General features: G+C 40.9%; 1 protein-coding gene, 1 non-coding gene and 1 pseudogene across 2 annotated transcripts; 1 reads left to right on the forward strand and 2 right to left on the reverse strand.

The window, feature by feature from the left end:
- Positions 1 to 687: 687 nt before the first annotated feature.
- LOC145410120 (zinc finger MYM-type protein 1-like) lies at positions 688 to 14,298 on the forward strand. Its single transcript, XM_080280318.1, has 4 exons — positions 688 to 739; positions 2,430 to 3,659; positions 4,004 to 4,113; positions 14,236 to 14,298. Exons 1-4 carry the CDS (start codon positions 688 to 690, stop codon positions 14,296 to 14,298), a joined length of 1,455 nt encoding a protein of 484 aa, XP_080136444.1.
- Positions 1,639 to 1,757, reverse strand: LOC145410264 (5S ribosomal RNA). The gene has a single exon (XR_013899231.1). It is a non-coding gene; the product is annotated as a 5S ribosomal RNA (ribosomal RNA).
- On the reverse strand, positions 2,023 to 2,139 carry LOC145410248 (5S ribosomal RNA; annotated as a pseudogene).
- Positions 14,299 to 18,663: the final 4,365 nt, after the last annotated feature.

Here is an 18,663-nt window from a genome sequence, read left to right on the forward strand (position 1 = left end):
TGCTGGGGCAAAAAATGGCCAAGCTGTGTGGAAGGGCAGACTGAGTGGAACCATTAGCTACCTGCTCTACTGATGTCCTACAGGTCTGCATTCCTTGAAGCTGCTGGATACTCTTCGGTGAAAATTATATTTGGGCATAAATTGCGGATGCTAGTAGAACTGTTACCTGGAATGTCCCTTGAGGAAGGTCTCTCAGCGATATCCTTTGAGTTTGCTTGAAGTGTGGGGAAGAGAATGGATGAGGTTCTCTATCTGTTTCGAGGGATACTGAACTTCTCCAGTAAGGCCATGAACCGGGAAATTATGACCTGAGAGCTAGCCACATCAGTTTCGGGTCGGAGACTATGCCTGTCTTTACATCCCCCAGAAGAAGGGCCATTCTCCTAAACTTCAGTATCCATCTCCTGAACATGATCTATACTATTCTATAGGATCAAAGGGGATAGAGGCACCAGGCTGAAGATCATCCATGCCAGCAGGGGCGTATATTTAGGGTGTGCTAGGTGTGCGGCGCACACCCAGACAAAAAATAAAATCATCTAACGGAGTCAACAATATACTGCATATTAGCTTTAAGCTACTTTTAACCTAATTTTTTTAGCCCCTTTATTAAATGTTACAGTAGGTGTTCAGAAACAGCAGCGCTCACCCAGTACATCGTAATAAGTACTTATAAAATCATACGACATGGGGCGGACCGTCAGATTGAGGGGATACCGGCGCAGACATATGGGCTTAGGTGTGCTGTAAGACTCTCGCGTTCGTTTTCGTCGCTGAAATTGTCTGCTTTAAATTATCATCATGGTTTTGCTTTTAATAGTATATACAACTAATCAACTAATATTTGAAGTCGGTAAGTATTAATAAATTGCTTTACAGCTATTGATACCCAGATACTTAATTCAAATTAAAAATAACAATTGGTGCAAGTCTCCAGGATAAGAAACGAACACACAACACTCAACGTTCGTGTTCGTCAGTCATCACTCAGTTGCTCGCGTGACATTAACCAGTGGGGATTATCTTATTACACGTGGATTGTTTCAGTGTTTTATTTGCTTCTATCAGTATCGGATATCAATTATATAGCTTTTGAAGTTGAGTGAAATATATTTAGAGATTAATATATGGTATGTTTTGTTAATTCCAGGTTTTCCTAAGCCTATAATAATGGCGGTTAACAATAACAGTGTTGATGATATATTAAAAACATCCTTCTCTGGCAGACCGTATGAGGAAAAATTAAAAATTGTGAAAGGAGAAAAACCGATGCCTGTACTCCAAGAATTAACAACTAAACATGCAGACAGAAAATGTGAATATACTAGGCGTTTCTCAGCACCCCAATATGAAAATACTGAGTGGCTTCCAGGCTGTGAAGTACGGTCAAAGCTGTTTTGTTGGCCCTGCCTCTTGTTTTCCAGGGAAAGTGGGGTTTGGAATAAGCAAGGGTACTCAGATCTTAACCATTTAACATCAGCCTTAAATAAACATGAAAGATCAAAGGCACATGTTCAGGCATTCATCCGTCCATTGCCAGACGCCATGTATCCCAAACGGGGTGGCCAACGGCTTAGAGTTAATTGTTTTACAGGGAGGGGCACTAATCCTCCCCCAACCCCACTTGACACGTAGGGATGCCAACAGCATCTGGTGTTCCCAGGCGGTCACCCATCCAAGTACTGACCAGACCCAACGTTGCTTAACTTCGCTGATCGGACGGGAAGTGGTGTACTCAACGTGGTATGGCCGTTGGCTTTTATGGCTTTTAAAATGTTTGGGAAGCAGAGAATTGACACTTTAATTTACACTCAAAGAAAGGCAGAAATAAGCAAACACAATGAACAAGTAAAGAAAAACAGGGATATTTTGAAGAGACTTACTGATGTATGTTTCATTCATTCATTCATTGCCAGACGCCATGTATCCCAAACGGGGTGGTCAAGGGCTTAGAGTTAATTGATTTACAGGGAGGGTCACTAATCCTCCACCAACCCCACTTGATACCTAGGAAGAACGTTATGCCAACAGCATCTGGTGTTCCCAGGCGGTCACCCATCCAAGTACTAACCAGACCCAACGTTGCTTAACTTGGCTGATCGGACGGGAAGCGGTGTACTCAATGTGGTATCATTTAGCAAAACAAGAGCTTTCACTTCGAGGTCATGATGAATCCAGCACATCAGCCAATCGAGGTAACTACATTGAATTGCTTGATTTGCTTAGAAATTATGACTCTGTCTTAGACTCTCATTTAAACACTTCAACAGTATTTCAAGGAATTTCACCATTTGTCCAAAATGACATTATACAAGCAATATCAAGTGTTGTTATGGACTATATAAAGAAGGAGATGAGTTTAGCATCTTTCACTGCAATAATACTTGATGAAACATCAGATATAATGTCAAAATCCCAACTATCTACAGTGCTGCGTTATGTCCATGAAGGTAAAGTGCATGAAAGATTTGTGGGGTTCTCTGATGTGAGTACTGACCGAACTGCTGATGGACTGTTCAGGCATGTCAAGAATGTTGTTGAAGAGTTTCAGATGAAAGACAAACTGGTTGGGCAGACATATGATGGAGCCAGTGTTATGAGTGGGCATGTAAATGGACTCCAGAAGAAAGTTCTTGATGAGTATCCCCATGCTATTTTTACACACTGTTATGCTCATGTCTTGAATTTAGTTCTCCAGCAAGGTCTTTCTAACATTAAGGAATGCAGAATATTTTTCCAAACCTTGAATGGCCTGGCAGCCTTTTTTTCCAAGTCCTCTAAGCGAGTGCATGCTCTACAGGACTTTGTTGCTAGGAGATTGCCCACTGTTGCACCCACTAGATGGAACTTTACTTCTCGTTTGAGCAACACAGTACAGAAATTCAGGCCTCAGTTCACTGACTTCTTTCAGCACATTATTGAAAACTCTGAGAACTGGGACAATGATACAACTGTAAAAGCACAAGGATTTTTAAGTTTTCTGCAAAATTTTCAAACTGTGTTCTTGCTTGAAGTATTTTCTAAATTGTTTGGGTATACTGATGTGCTATACAATGTGTTACAAAGTAAAGTGTATGATGTGCTGTATTGTTGTAAGAAAATTGATGAAGTGTCAAAACAGCTTTTGCATGACAAAGAACACGAGTTTGATAATTTGTGGGGTTCTGCTGTGTCCAATAGTAGTAGCTGTGATGACCAAAGGCATAAAAGGATTAGGTTAATGGATGAGCAAGATGAAAGAAACTCTTACCTTACACTTTATCAGTCTGTAGTAGAAAGCTTACGCATGCAGATCAAGAACAGGTACTCTTCCCTTTCTAAGCTTGAGTTCTTCCAATTACTTTGGCATGAGAAGTATGAGGAGTTTAGAAAGCAATTCCCTGATCGCTTGCTTGTGAAATTGAAGGACTTCTATGGCTCCCTCTTTGACTACATTCGCTTGAAAAATGAGCTTCTTGTACTGTATGCATGTCCAGAGTTTTCAGACAAGAATGTGCATAAATTAGTGGGGTTCATGGTAGAAAACAGTCTCACATCAGGTTTTAAGGAAGTTTTTAGATTAGGGGAATTAATCCTGACCATTCCAAGCAACACAGCTTCAGCAGAGCGCTCATTTTCTGCCCTGAAGCGAATCAATACATGCTACCGTGGAACACAAAGTCAGGAAAGGCTTAGTGGCCTCAGTCTTCTATCTATTGAAAAGCATCTGCTAATGGAATTAAGACAAAGGGCCTCTTTTTATGATGAGGTCATACAGAAATTTACATCCCAAAAAAGAAGAATAGAGCTAACTTTCAAGTAAATTATAATCTGACATTTACAAGGTAAGCAAATCTTTCAAAATATCTATTCTTTATTTTTGTATATACTGTATGAATGATAATTAATGAATATTTTTATATTAGTGTTTATTATTACTTATGAGTAAATATGCTGTTTATTTAACTTCATGCTGAACATACTTATTTTTAGAAATAATTTTGACCAAGCTCCTATGGTGCAGCACACCCAATTAAAATGGCAACCATACGCCACTGCATGCCAGTTGCCTGTGAAGATATCATGGACTTAGGAAGCACACTTGGATTGAAGCTAAGGACCTGCTGGACACTGGTGACGAAAGGAGGGCCCAGAAGAGTGACAAGTCATTGACAACCCTAGCAATCCAGGTCTTTTGGTCGAGGGCATGGAGGCGGTCAGCCTTCCCTTGCTTGATGCTCAGAATGCTGCAGTTACTAGGGATGGCTTGGCAGATGGTTCAGGAATAGAGGGTGTCCCAGACTCACTGGGACCTAGACAGCAGAGGCGAAAGCACTAACCATCTAGGTCGGATTATCATCATGTATATACCTGTACACCCAGTAAAAAAAAATTATCGGCACTCATAGCGTGATAAAAGTTGACACACCGGATGGGAGAACTGAAAATAAACTCCTGGGTCAACCTGCCAGGTTGGTATCCCTGAATGATAAGCTTTACGTTCAGTGGCATTGGAGGCTATGGAGCACCGCTTCCTAAGCAGTTTGTTTTGTCTGTGATAAATTATCAGTCTTTAACGTTTCTTAGAGAGTATGAGTATCAAGAATATAAATGAGGATGATGTTGTGTAATGTGCAGAATAAATCTCTATCTAGGAAGTGTTATGAAAGAACTCGAAGCCACTATGAATATAACTCCTACGTTCGAGTACTCCGTAGTGCGTAACTGGCAGTGTTGCCATTTTGGCGTGGAAAACCGAATTTCTAACACACTGAAACATCATGTTGCGTATTTTACACATATATGAAACAGCGGCTAGCGCGTTATGTTGCGCTACTATTTACATTAATACGTGCTTTTTACTGTGCTGAATGCGTAATGAAACAAGACTGCGATACAGCACGCCTTTTTCTTGGTACTGAATTCTAGTGGCATTTTAATAATTTTTTTGGTTATTTACTTTACCTTAATAGCAGTGTTAATAGACAGTATTTCGGCTCACCACATTCTTCAGTACAATCCTTTGTGGATAGTACTGAGCTCTAAAGGTGATTTTTTTATCATAGCTTTACATTAATGGTTAAGAGATTGCCTGTCTGTTCCAGGTAAAAGTAATGGCATAGTAAATTTCAATAATAAAAACCAAATGCTGCAATTGGCTGCGATGCAGGATCATTGGTGTGAGTGAGGGTAAAAGATAGGCATTATACATAGTTTGGTTCCAGTTACAAAAGTTTTCCAGTAAAGATATTTTTAGTATAAAACGACAGAACATTAAAAGATAACACCCGATAAGAGAGAACGGATATTAAAGACTAGTACTAAGGAGAGAATAATAAAACTTAAAATTCCTAAAGGGGAAGAATGAAAGAAAGAACATGAGGCTACTTAAAGATATAATACCGTAATATAGTTCATTGGAAGTGGATGTGTATAGCTGAGTTTGCCATTATTCTTTAAATGCTAGTTGTGGTTGTCACTGTATCACAACGTGTCAGAAACTCCTAAGGTGGTAACCTCGGAGACGATGCGTGCCAAGCAGAATAATGGCACTTTAATTTCTATACTACCTAGCGTATAATGCTTTGAAACTTTCCTTCGAGCACTCTGTCCATTGCTATGAACTATTCTTTAAACACGACATGGAGCTACGGGAGTTATACTGTATCTGGAGAGAGAGAGAGAGAGAGAGAGAGAGAATCAGGTGTACCAACTGTTACTGCGTATTCACGGCTTCTGTGCCAGTGATAGTTGCAAAGGATATCGAAGCATTACATGCCAATAACTATTTTAGTGGGTGAATATAAGTAGGATTAGGTGTATGTGTTATGCACGACACAGTCTTGGGGGAAGGGCAGTGTTATGTCAATAGGATCTGGTTACTGGTTTCTATCTGGAGATGTGAGGAACCCTCTAGAAATTTAGTGTTATGCCATAGGATTAGGTCAGTGTTTACTTTTGGAGATGTGAGTAACATTCTGGAGATTTTGGCATGTTTATTTGATGGAGAATTTGGCGTGTTTATTTAATTTTCTTTCTCTCATGCCATAGGAATTACTTTTTGTCATTATTGTTATTGTGTACTGTTAATTTAAGTGCAATATTGTTTGAGGAAATGTAAATTCTTCCCTAGGCTCTACAATATAGACTATTGTGTGAGAAAATGTGCGTTCTTTCCTCGGAGAGTATTCAGAGCTGTACTGGCATGTGGCGTCTTTGGGAAGGGGATTTAAGGGACCGTCCCACCTCCAGGACAGTTTTAGTGACAGAATGAGTTTTGTGCACAGTAGTGGCAATTAGTGAGTAAGGGTCAGAGTGAGAAGAGTGAGAATCAGAGATTCAGTAACAGCCAGTCAGTGTAGTCAGTGAGTCAGTGGTGGACAAACAGTGGCAGAGAGAGTCAGTGACAGTGTTAGCGAGCTGGTGAGTTAGTAAGTTAATCAGTGAAGGACAGAGTAGTCATTCAGTGTCATGTGCGGGACCAGTGAACGGACAGTGAGTGAGTAATAGTGAGTGAGGATGGGGACAGAAACCACAGTGTTTTGCAAATGTACCCCAGCTGTGTCAAGAAGGAATAAAACTCAGAGGTGTTCAGCAGCCTTTGATTGCTACCCTGGTCTGTCAATGCGTCGTTCTCGATATATCAATGATCCCGAAAGTGTAACATTTTAAAACGCCTGGGGTTTTTGACAATTATACCGAAATTCTAGCCCATCCAATCTGCATGAATGATCTAGGTTAGTTTGGAAAGTTCTTATTAGTATGTGATTATGTGTCGAGATGATGTAAATGAAATACTGAACACAACTATACCTAAAATATTATATATATCCAAACCTTCATAATTTCGAATTAACCCTTTCAGTCCGGTAACGTCTTTTTTGTTTCATGCCTGTTTTCTACAAGCAATATTATTCAAGCTCAGGGATTTTTTTTTTTTTCGAACTCAAGGTTTTATATACAGCGTTAATCAACTGCTTCATTACTACAGCTAAATAACATCATCTTGTGGTTCCCATGCTCCAGGAGTTTATCTCGTACTGTATGTGCAGTCTTTTTACAAACCTGACGATCTAACTCTTACTCACTATTCTTCTCTCACTGTTTATTTGAAATAGACCTCAGCAGCTTACTTTTATCCCCAGAGACTTCGAATAATATTTTGTCATCTGCTAACTGGCTTACTTCCTGGTCAGTCATTTTTTCCTTTTTGCAAGTCTCATATTTGCCCACTCCTTTTCATGGAAAAATGGTGTTGTAATCGTAACCACATCCAGCCCAAGCTCAGTTCCTTGGCCGGTCAGACTCTTGGACGAAACTTAATTCACCTGTATCCCTGGTCACGTAGCTGTACAATTGTGGACTTGGATGCAAACTGTATTGTTACTTGTCGTATACTAGGGGAAAATTATGACTTAGTAATAATTTACTGGCAAACAATAATTACCCTCGTACATTTCACAGACATTAATCCCTCCTCTTCTCCCCAAACAACTGTCTACCTCCCGGGCAGTCCATGAGTTGGATGAGCATATGAAAAGGTATCACACATCCCTCATGCTACCCAGCCTTTACATTTAACCATTATCTCTCTTGCCTTCTCACTCACACATATGTCCATTCGTTTAATGAACCTCCTCTCCCCATGCATATGATTTAACTTGCCACATGATTTCTCTGTCAGCTTTTTCATTCTCGTCCAGATCAATGAACTGCCACATATATTATCTCTCCCTTTATATAAGTATATTGCACACAATTTGCCAAGCAAACGCCTGATGCACAAACACGTAGTTAAAGCCTTTGTGTTCTGTAAATAAGTATTATGTTTGATTACAAAAATTTATCTGATAACTTCATCATACACCTAACCTAACATGCCCAGAAAGCTGTGGGAGAGACTGGATCTAGTTAATACATGATCAGGTTGTTACACTTATAATAATTACTCAATTAGTAGTCAACAGGTGAGGGAGTGGCCGTTGAAACGCTATGCAGCTTTAAAGCAAAAGGTGAAATCTGAAGTGGCAACTGAAGGCGTTGCTTGAATATGAGCTAAAGTAGAAAATTATATTTCCAACAAAGTTTTTTACTTTTCTGTTTTCAAAGTACTGCAATATTCATACATCTGCTGTCACCTGCTGATGCAACTGAGTCACTCGGTGTGTGTTACAGTATATGTGAAAAGGCTATGAAGTTAGCAAAGGCACATGGTGATGGTGTCATTCTGTAGATATAAGAGAGCTAAGATTACAGAAAACCAGCTTTATTATTATTATTATTATTAGTTAGGTGTTACTAGTTATTATTAGTTACGTATTGCCAGATTCGTATATTACCTTCAATGCTACAAATATTCCCATTTCCAAAAGTATTGAAATCCTCGGCGTCTCACTTAACAATGCCCTCTGACCTCATGTCAGATCACTTGCTAAAACCGCCTCAAAGGAACTTAGATTATTGTACAGAGTCTGTAACTTCTTCACTGACGAGCAGTGAGCTATAATTTATAAGAGTCATGTGCGTCCTCAGCTTGAATACTGCTCACCCTTGTGGAATGGATGTCGAGAGGTTGCAAGATAAAATTCAGAACAAAGCTGTTAGAATTATTAATAACCCCGCTGTTACTAATGAACTACCTTCCCTACAAATAAGAAGGAATGTTGCCTCCCTTGCATCATTTTACAGATATTTTTATAGCAAATGCTCAGACGAAGTTGCGTCCATTGTGCCACGTCTCCATGCCTTCCCTCGCGCCACACTGGCATCTGGTAGCGCTCATGACTGGAACGTTACTCAGCCATATTGCAGAACTTCTGCCTATCAGAATTCTTTCTTTCTCCGAACGGCATCTCTCTGGAACTCGCTTCCTCTGAGTTGTTTCCCTCCAAACTTCAACCTACAGCTGTTCAAGTCTAACTGTTACAGATATTTTACGAACAGAGGACACCAGTAATCTGGTGTATGGATTAGTTTTTTTTCTTTTTATTCATTGTTTTTCCTTCCTCTGTTCTGTTATTTAAAAAAAAAAAAAAAGTGTACGGTAATGATACACTATAAATTTACCCCGTTTGAAAATGACTAACAACTTTTGGCCAATTTTTTCATACGGCATTTAATCCACGCCTTGAAATTACCAGTGGAAAACAAACTGATGTCACGGAGGCAGCAGTCAAACAAGTTGATATTTTAAAAGTGTAGCAGATCTGTACAGTGTTCTGTAAAGGTAAATGGTTAATTAATCGAGTCTCAGTAACTTCTGATTCAAACTTAATGATCATTTCATTATACGATTTCATGACAGTATGAGTTGTTGCAGTATTTGATAAAATGAAAATAAGTGAGCTCTTACGATCTAAACTACTGAACGGAGCACAACGCCGCTCAGGCTTGAGATCACAATGTTTGCATTACCCCTGAATCAGAAAACGCATTGTACGAGAACTGTAACATTCTTGGTACTTTTGGAGGACTATTAACCTTTAGAAATCGTCGATTTTGATGAAGGGATCAATGAAGTCTATAGGTTACCCCTTAGGCTAGAAGAATCTCATCTTTGAAGAGCAAAATCATCAGAAAGAGACAAGACTAAAATACGAAACACCACTGTGGTTAATGAGTTAATGTCTACTAACTGAGGCAAATGACTGAAAAGGGTTAATCACCTTGTGAGTTTTTTTTTTTCTTTCTTTTTTATAGCTGGCTTATTTTTCCCTGGGCTAAGCTAATGGGCTAAGCTCAGAATTTCTAATGTGGGAATGTTTTTGGATCATTACATCTGCACTTGGCATTCCAGGATAAGCATATAGCTAAGTTTCTTGAAATCAGAGCAGTTTTTTTATTTCCTGTAAAGTTTCATATTACTTAGTAAACAAATGCTTTAGCAAACTGTTCGAATGACGAGAAAAGATCTAGGATAAATTTATTTCGACTGCACGAGTCAAATGCAACAATCATTCCAGGCCTATATATTGATTATCAGTTTTGCCTTCCAGCATGACACAAAACAGTTAAAACTACATCCAGATCCTCAGTGGTATTGTTAAGTGAACAGAGAAAAAGGAAAGGCATGATTTGTCGAAGAGTCTGACCGGCCTGGGAAGCGAAATAGAACCAGAGATCCTTCAGTTGCAAACTGGATATGCTGCCACTGAATCACCAGCTCTCTTGTAGCGGATAATGGTGAGGTAAGGAAAAGAAATGAATAAGGCATTGCAAAAAGCTGCTTAGCAATAAGTAATGACAGAAAACATAGTTGGGGTGGATTGACATGGTAAGAAGAGTCAATGGGGCAGGGAAAGAAAGAGGGTGTAGAGAAAGCATTAGGTCAAGTGTAGGGAAGAAGCAGGAATGGATGGTAAGGCTGCAAACACAGAGAAAGCAGGTTGCCTGCGAGCTGGGTTCCGGTGTCATATGCACGGAGTGACTTTATGCTGGAAGTTACCGTTTCCTTCTCTATTAAGCCTAAATTAACCTAATCTAACCAAACCTAACCTAACCTTATCCTAGATCAGCCTAACCTAAATAAACCTAAAATAAACTAATCTTAATTCACGAAATGACTAATTTCACAATCTGCCCGTAACATACATATATATCTATATTTATATATATCCATATATCGACCTATAGTTACCTATAGGTCGATAAGACATCCAGCTATCTTCCTGACACATGTATTTCATACAATGTTGTTCATAAATGGCACAAAATATAAGATAACATACGGATACTCTCAAAATAGAAGCTAAACGGCCACTCGGCCCATGCGCACTGAGCGAAACGGTTACTTACAGCATAAGTCACTCCGTGCATACCACACCGGCGCCGATCCGCACTGGTTACCTGCGCGGGTAGGTGTTCACAAAGGAAGCAGGTACCCAGCTCCGATCCATGCGATTTTAAAGGGACGTTAAAGGGACAAGGGGACGTTAAAGGGACAAGGTTGCAGTCAGTTGTGATCTACCAGGCATACAGTGAAGATATCAAGCTCGTCATCTGATGAGTTCATGTTGCTTGATAGTGTTCACCCAAAGATTAAAAGGAAAAAAATAGCAAGACATGAAATAAACTGCAAGAGACAACAGCTTGGAGAATATCACCATCTTTTTTGTGATCTTAAAAAGGAGTTATTAAAAAGGAGTTATATTAGTTATTCCCGCAAAAAATTGCGGGAATAACTAATAGCCTTTCCATCACAAAATGTTTAAATTTCATTAGCTTTGTTTCCATACCGATCCTGAGTCCACAATGACCGATTCTGATAAAAAGGGCGAAAAAAAAAAAAATGATTTTTGCATATTACTGGCGCGTCACGATCTCCACAATTTTGCACCGTCGCCAGTCTGTACACCTCTACCCACCTCTACCCAAGCGGGTTGAGCAGGCAAGAATGGTCTGAGGATTCCGGAAAGCAGGTTGAAGCAGGCTGCCTGCTCCAACACGCTCGACCCCGCTTCTTCTATGAACACCCCCACTTGTTTGTATGGTTTAATTCTTGGCGCAGGTCAGCGCCGGTAACCCGCACGGGTAAACCCGCTCTCTCTGTGAACGCACCCTAAGGCAGCGTACACAGAGAAAGCAGGTTGCCTGCGTGCTGGTTTGCGGTGCCGACCCGCGCTGTTTACCTACGCGGGTAGGTGTTCACAAAGGAAGCAGGTAACCAGCTCCGCGCGACGATAAAGAGACGTTTATACAGTGAAGATGTCAAGCTCATCGTCTGATGAGTTCATGTTGCTTGACAGTGTTCACCCAAAGATAATAAGGAAAAAAATAGCAACACATGAAATAAACTGCAAGAGAGAACAGCTTGGAGAATATCACCATCTTTTTTTGTGAATATTAAAAAGTTGTATTATTCCCGCAAAAAATTGCGGGAATAACTAATAGCCTTTCCATCACAAAATGTTTAAATTTCATTATCTTTGTTTCCATACCGATCCTGAGTCCACGATGACCGATTCTGATAAAAAAGGCGAAAAAAAAAAAATTATTTCTGTATATTACTGGCGCGTTGCGATATCCATAATTTCGTGCCGTCGCCAGTCTGTACACCTCTACCCGCGCGGGTTGAGCAGGCAAGAATGGTCCAAGGATTCCGGAAAGCGGGCTGAAGCAGGCTGCCTGCTCTGACATGCTCGACCCCGCTTCTTCTATGAACACCCCCACTTTGCTTGTATGGTTTAATTCTTGGCGCCGGTCGGCGCTGGTATCCCGCGCGGGTAAACCCGCTTTCTCTGTGAACGCACCCTAAGGTGTCATGAATCTACATTCCTGACTGAAGCTTCATTATGTGTTAGATTCATCTGGTTTTACAAAGTAAGGCTTCATTCCCTGATAAAAGGTTTGGGACAGGTTAAAGAAACAATTTTGTGCCCGAGTAATGCTTCTGTTAATATCGGTTTTTGTACTGATAATTTTCTGTTTCTAGCCTTTGAAGCAGGGTCGGCAAAAATTATTATTTTTTTTTTTTTTAAGGCCCAACCCACCTGGTTTTTTTCGTTGTTTTTTTCACAAAATATAAAAAAAAGGGGGGGACAACAGTGGGTTTCTCAAAGTTTACCTTAAATTTAAATAAAATAATGTTTCTGCTATAAGTAATTGTGAATAACCCAATAAAATCTTACTTTTCACACAGTTATTTGAATGAGGGAAATGAACACAATCATGTTTTGACCTGTTTGGCTGTTATCCTTGGGCTGCCTGCTACACAGCAAAACATGCTTCAACATGATAGGCGTGGGAGCACTGCACAACTCATGAGTTGGCAAAGATAAGTCCACACTGCACAACAGTGGGAGTCATTTGCCTTGCTACTCTCCTTTCTTTGGTAATTATATACTTGCATTTCTCAATCCTCTAAATAATTGTTATTGAAAATTATGTTACGTAAGTGACTTCACACATTATCTCAACAGTAATAATAGGTTTTGGTAACCATATATCCAAGCCTATAAAATATATCTATTTTAAACAGAAAGCAATGTTTATAATTTATTTCTATACAATTATTGATATTTGGTAATGATATGAGACAACATACAGTATAAATTAACTCCAGTAATGATTACTGTTGTATAACAAATTTACCCCACTCCTTAATGAAGCTAAAAACCATATCTCTGAAGAAAAAAAAAATTTTACTCTTAATTTTAAAACTTTCAGAATTAGAGACAGGTAGTGCTGGCTGTAAAGTCTATATTCACCAGATGAAAACCAAGAAAATTTACCTTGAATTCAAGCTACATCATCATCATCAGCCATTTGAGCATCCACTGCAGGACTGGCCTAACCCGACCGAAGTCGGGATGATACAGCCAATGTATCTCTACCAAGTGGCTTAGGCTGTCTGGTAGAGATTGTATGTAGGGTGAGAAGTGCTTGTAACTGTAATTGCAGCGTCGGAGTGGCTTTGGATGTGTGTGTAGAGTGTAATTGGCCCACACAAGCCGACTGGGTGCAAGCATACAATATAGTAAGCGACACTGGTTCAACCACAGCACCCCTAGCGTCCGCCAATGCAGTATGTGGCCGAGTGAACACTCCCAAAGCTTATTACCCTGGCGGGGCACGAACCCTGGTTCACCCGTGTACGAAACACACACTCTACCACTGTACCACAGAAGCTCCCAAGCTACATACTATTAGGATTATTTACCCAATCTTAAGCACAGGTGTCATGTTGAAAAAATCGAAGAACATCATTCATATTTGCAAAGAGTATGTTTTACTTATGTTGGTGATGAGAAATGTAATAAACTTTTATTTTAATCACTAAGATTATGTTTCCAAGATATTATATTATAAATACTTGGCGATGTTGTGTTTTTTTAACCAATGAAATAGAATCTGATTAAGTAGCTATTGTTTGCATCTGATATTGTGTACAAAAATATAACCGTTTAATAAAATAAAATTGAATTTGTTATTAAATACATTTAAAAAAAACAGTAAAGTGGGTAAAATAGTTTTTTTTTTTTAGTGGGTTTTACTGAAAAAACCCGGGTGGGTAAAACCGGGTTACCCACTTTGGTGCCAACCCTGCTTTGAAGTAATTAACTGAAAAAAATTATTTAATGTATTAAATTCACGTAGTAGTTTAAGGACTGTAAGAGTCTTATGAAACATGTGAAGCCTCGATTTGTCCCTTGTAAACGGGTGGAACTCCTGGCTTATTGGATTCTTATGACGGAGGGACAACGAGGAACTGTGATTTATGGAGAGGAGTATCATAATCGATGCTGGTGTGTGTTACAGATTGAGCTTGACTCGGGAGTGTGGGATCTGGGTTTGCTGTGGCTGGAGACGAGTGTTGGCTAGCTCTACATCATCCGTCGAGTCTTAACCCGAGACATCCCATCAACATATGGATACGTTGCAACATTTTGCATTTGCCAGTCCCGTCAACGTACTGGTACGTTTTGCAATTGCAAGTTGCATAATTTCCACAATTTTCAAAATTCGCGCGAGATTTTTGGTACGTAGCATTGCACAACCTTCCCCTACCTGCCACCAGACGGGGACACTCAGCGACCCCGCGCGACCCGTGCTCACCTGCGGCTCAGTCACTCACCTGTTAGCAACAGTCCTGCTCAGACATGGCACATAGAGGTCTCTCGGAGGAGGAAATTCAAGCCGCCTTGGATGCCTTTACTGGCGATATTGATTCGCCACTCGATGACGAGGAGATGGACGAAGATTATGTCCAACCACAGGATGTTGCAGCAGCATTGATGAGGAAGTCCCGTCCCCCAGGAAGCAGCGCTACGTGACTTATCGTGCTGCAGGAGAGGATCACGTTGCACAAGAACAATGTGCAAGATCCTCTAGCCAGCCCCTACATGACGTGGAGCTCGATTTCGAGGACGAAGATGAGGACGAGGACAGAGCCGTGGGACGTGCTGCCACGTGGTACGGCCATGAGGTAATTACTCGTCGTGGCCCAGAGCGCACACCACATCGTTCTAACAGGTATGGGCCTAGTGTTTTGTTTGGGGATGGCGGAAGTGGCATTGAGGGAGTGGGGAGTGAAAGGGAAAGTGTTGGGAGGAGTGTGGAAAGTGAGAGTGGCGGGAGTGAGTCATCACTCTCACGTGGTGGTTTGAGGCGGTGGGGCGTATCACGTGGGGCAGTGAGGGTGGGTGGTGAATCATGTGGTGTGGTGATGGAGCAAGGAGGTGAAGAGGAGCCACTCCCCAGCACATCTTGTGCTCCCCAGTATTCCCGGGCTTCCTCCCTACACCCCCTGATGTTCCCCAAGGCCCTAAGGGTAAGGGAAAGGGGAAGGGTAAAGGCCGAGGAAAGAGGAATGCGAGTAGGGAAGCCCTCTGCATCCCTCCTCCCCAACCTCCCCCACCATCATCTCCTCCCCACCCCCGATGAAGGCGACGATGGGGACGATCGGGACAAGGAATATGTGGCATGGAATTGGGAGGATGGGAGTAATTTTACTCCCCTCATTCACCCATTCACTGAGCAGGGGCGTGCTGACTGCATTGCTCCCAGTATTCACCCTAATTCTACCAGGCTGGAATTTTTCCACCTTTTCTTCAGTGAGGGTTTTGTGGAGGAAATAGTGGATCAAACAAACTGGTTCGCTACCAGCCAGCGCTGTGAGAGTGAAAGACAGGGCACAAGGAGCAGGCATTCTATCCTATATGATTACCCAGTCTCCCTTGCAGAAATGTTTTTGTTTTTGGCTGTGGTACTGTTGATGGGTATTGTACGAAAGAACCGAATTCCTGCATACTGGACAAGGGACCCTATTATGCTTACACCAATATTTGGCCAAGTAATGAGCTGTAATTTGGTTTCAGCAAATTCTAAGCCGCCTCCACTTCTATGATGCTGATGATCCTGCAAATGCTAATAACAGATAAGATGAGGCGAATTAGGTTGATTTTTGATCACCTAAGGCAGACATTCCGTTCCTCATTTTATCCCTATAGAGACCTCGTCATAGACGAGAGTCTCGTGTTGTGGAGAGGCAATATTTCATTTCGGCAGTACATACCCAGCAAAAGGCACCATTTTGGGTTCAAGATCTTTGTTATGTGTGACTGCAGGACTGGGTATGTACAAGACATAGTCTTGTACACCGGTGCACAGACAGACATAATAGAAGATCGGAGTATTGGTCTGTCTGGAGCAGTGGTAAAGACAATGATAGAAGACTATCTTCATCGTGGTCACGTCCTTTACCTTGACAATTGGTACACTAGCCCTCTTCTCGCTCGTTATCTACACAGGCATGACACGGGGATCTGTGGGACTGTCAAGGTGAACCAGCGTCACATGGTCAAGGTGGGGCGGAAACTTGACCGAAATGAGGTGGTCTTCTTCCAGGCCAACAATATCCTTGCAACAGTGTGGAACCACAATAGAGAAGTCCACCTCTTGTCCACGGTTCACCGCCCCTTGATGCACCGTACAGAGTCGGTAGATTATCGGAGCGAGAACAGGCGCCACATATGGAAATCTGAGTGTGTGCTTGATTATAATATCAACATGAGCCTGGTGGACTAGTCAGACTCTCTGATATCCATTGTCGAGTGTGCCAGGACCAAGATGAAGTGGTACAAAAAACTATTCTTTCACCTGCTTGACATTACTGCCCTGAATTGCCACCACCTTCACGCCATGACAACAGGAGTTCAAGAAACCTTTGAAGGGGTTGTGAGGGAGCTGACACGAGAGATTGTTGCAAGGTATGTGGTTGAAAGGCCCCAACACCGCAACCGCACAGCCCCAGGTACCCACCCTCCCCTGAGAATATCTGCCCGCCATTTCCCCACTCCTATACCTCCCCAAGCAAATAGACCTAGGCCCCAACGCAGGTGTCACGTGTGTAGCAATTCCCGGATGAGACCCACCACTCACAGAAAGGGCACCCGCTATGAGTACGTTCAGTGTGACGTGGGTCTGTGTATTCACCCATGTTTCAGTGAGTTTCACACGCTCCTGCACTTCTGATAAGGTGTGAATGCGATAGGACGCTGATACTGTGAAATAAATGCGACAAACAGACGCTCAGTGTAATTATAAGGCCCGTAGATCTGTAAATATTAGTATGGAAGTGGAAACGGGTGTAATATAAGTGGAAAATTATTATGTAAGTGTATGAATATTATCCAAGTGGAAACATACCTTGCGAGGGTATTTTGATGCAATATTCAGATGCTCAGTGGAATAAATAAGGCCCATAAATATGTAAATAGGAGTCTACAAGTGAACACGGGTGTAATATAAGTGTAATATTAGTATGTAAGTGTATGAGTATTATGTTGGTCGAAACATTCATTGAGAGGGTATTTTCATGCGATATTCTGATGCTCACTAGAATAAATAATGCCAGTAAATATATATAGTGCAGAATAGGGTGTAAATGGGTGTAATGTAAGTGGTAAAGTATATTGGGATTGAAGAAATAAAGTAAAAGTGGAAACACGAGTGTTAGAGAGTGTGCTTGCTACGAGAATATGCGCTAGCATTTCGCTAAATGCCCTCGTAATGAATGTAAATAATTGAAAACGTTTACAGTGGCGGAGGAAAGGTTCAATGTAAAGAAAAAAATATTATGAAAGTGATAAAACAATGTTGTATGTTGAAATACGAGTCGTAGCGAGTGCGCTGAGTATGCATATGTGCGCCATACTTATGCTGCTTGTCATCATAATGAATGAAAACAGCTGAAAACATTTACATACAGTACAAAATGGTAAAATGGCATTGAAACAGTAGTATATAAGTAGAAAAAATGATATATTGACTGAAACAAGAAACTTAGCACATAGCGTTTTACCAATCGGACCAAACTCGCTATGCTCGTGCGAAGGTACAATGCTTATTTTTCATATATATGTCATTGAAATTCATTATATTGTTATTCTTATAATTTATTAGTTCAAATTCAATAAATTTAGAGGTGTTGTTTGTTGTTTCTCCCAAAATCACCTACCACAGAAAACGTGAGCGCCTCACACATCAATGATAAAATACCTGGCGCGGGGGACCTCACCTGTTCTGACCAGTTGCAGACCACGATAACCACTTTCTTTGTGATTTTCCTTTGTTTCTCAACAAAAGTGGAAGTTTTAGCCAAAAAAAAAAAAAATCCAAAAATGGTCGGGACTGGGGGGGTGTCGGAGGTGCGAAAGTGCTTGGGACATGACGGGTTAAGTGTTTACTTAGGGTTATGAAGATATGAGCACATAAGTTTAAGCCATGTAGTGAGAAGATGCTGTGGTAATTTCATGAGTTTAAGGTTCACTCTAAAGCAGTGACCATAGACCTTATCTTTAGCTTAAATGAAAGTTTGTGGTGGTCATTTTAGGAGTGTGTGATAGGTCTTTTAAAGATGGTGCTTACAGCCAGCAGTGATGTTAACATTAATTTAAAGGACAGTAATGATGGTGTTCGTCGTGAAATCGTTACAACCAAGTAAAACAGTCTCACATTCTTTCTTTTGGAAGGAACCCTTTAAAGATTATCACCAAAGAATATTCTCTAAGACTAAATACATGATAATTGAAAAATCTTATATATATAATATAGACACAATATTTGTATCAAAATGACCAATAATCCCATGGACCTATATCAAATGGACAAACGGACCAGCTGATATTCACTTTGGATTCCATGAACTGTAAAAGGGATGGGGATTGGATTTAGTGTGTTAGCGGT

The sequence above is a fragment of the Coenobita brevimanus genome, chromosome 84 (genome assembly GCF_032717465.1).
Source record: "Coenobita brevimanus isolate Jiangsu-jjx chromosome 84, ASM3271746v2, whole genome shotgun sequence".
NCBI lineage: Eukaryota > Metazoa > Arthropoda > Malacostraca > Decapoda > Coenobitidae > Coenobita > Coenobita brevimanus.

Excerpts from the sequence above, each read along its gene's own strand:
- LOC145410120 (XM_080280318.1), top strand. The coding sequence starts at position 688 with ATGGGGCGGACCGTCAGATTGAGGGGATACCGGCGCAGACATATGGGC. Across the intron at positions 740-2,429 it reads GCGCAGACATATGGGCTTAG|TGCTGCGTTATGTCCATGAA; the intron begins GTGTGCTGTAAG and ends AACTATCTACAG. Across the intron at positions 3,660-4,003 it reads ATGCTACCGTGGAACACAAA|CACACCCAATTAAAATGGCA; the intron begins GTCAGGAAAGGC and ends CCTATGGTGCAG.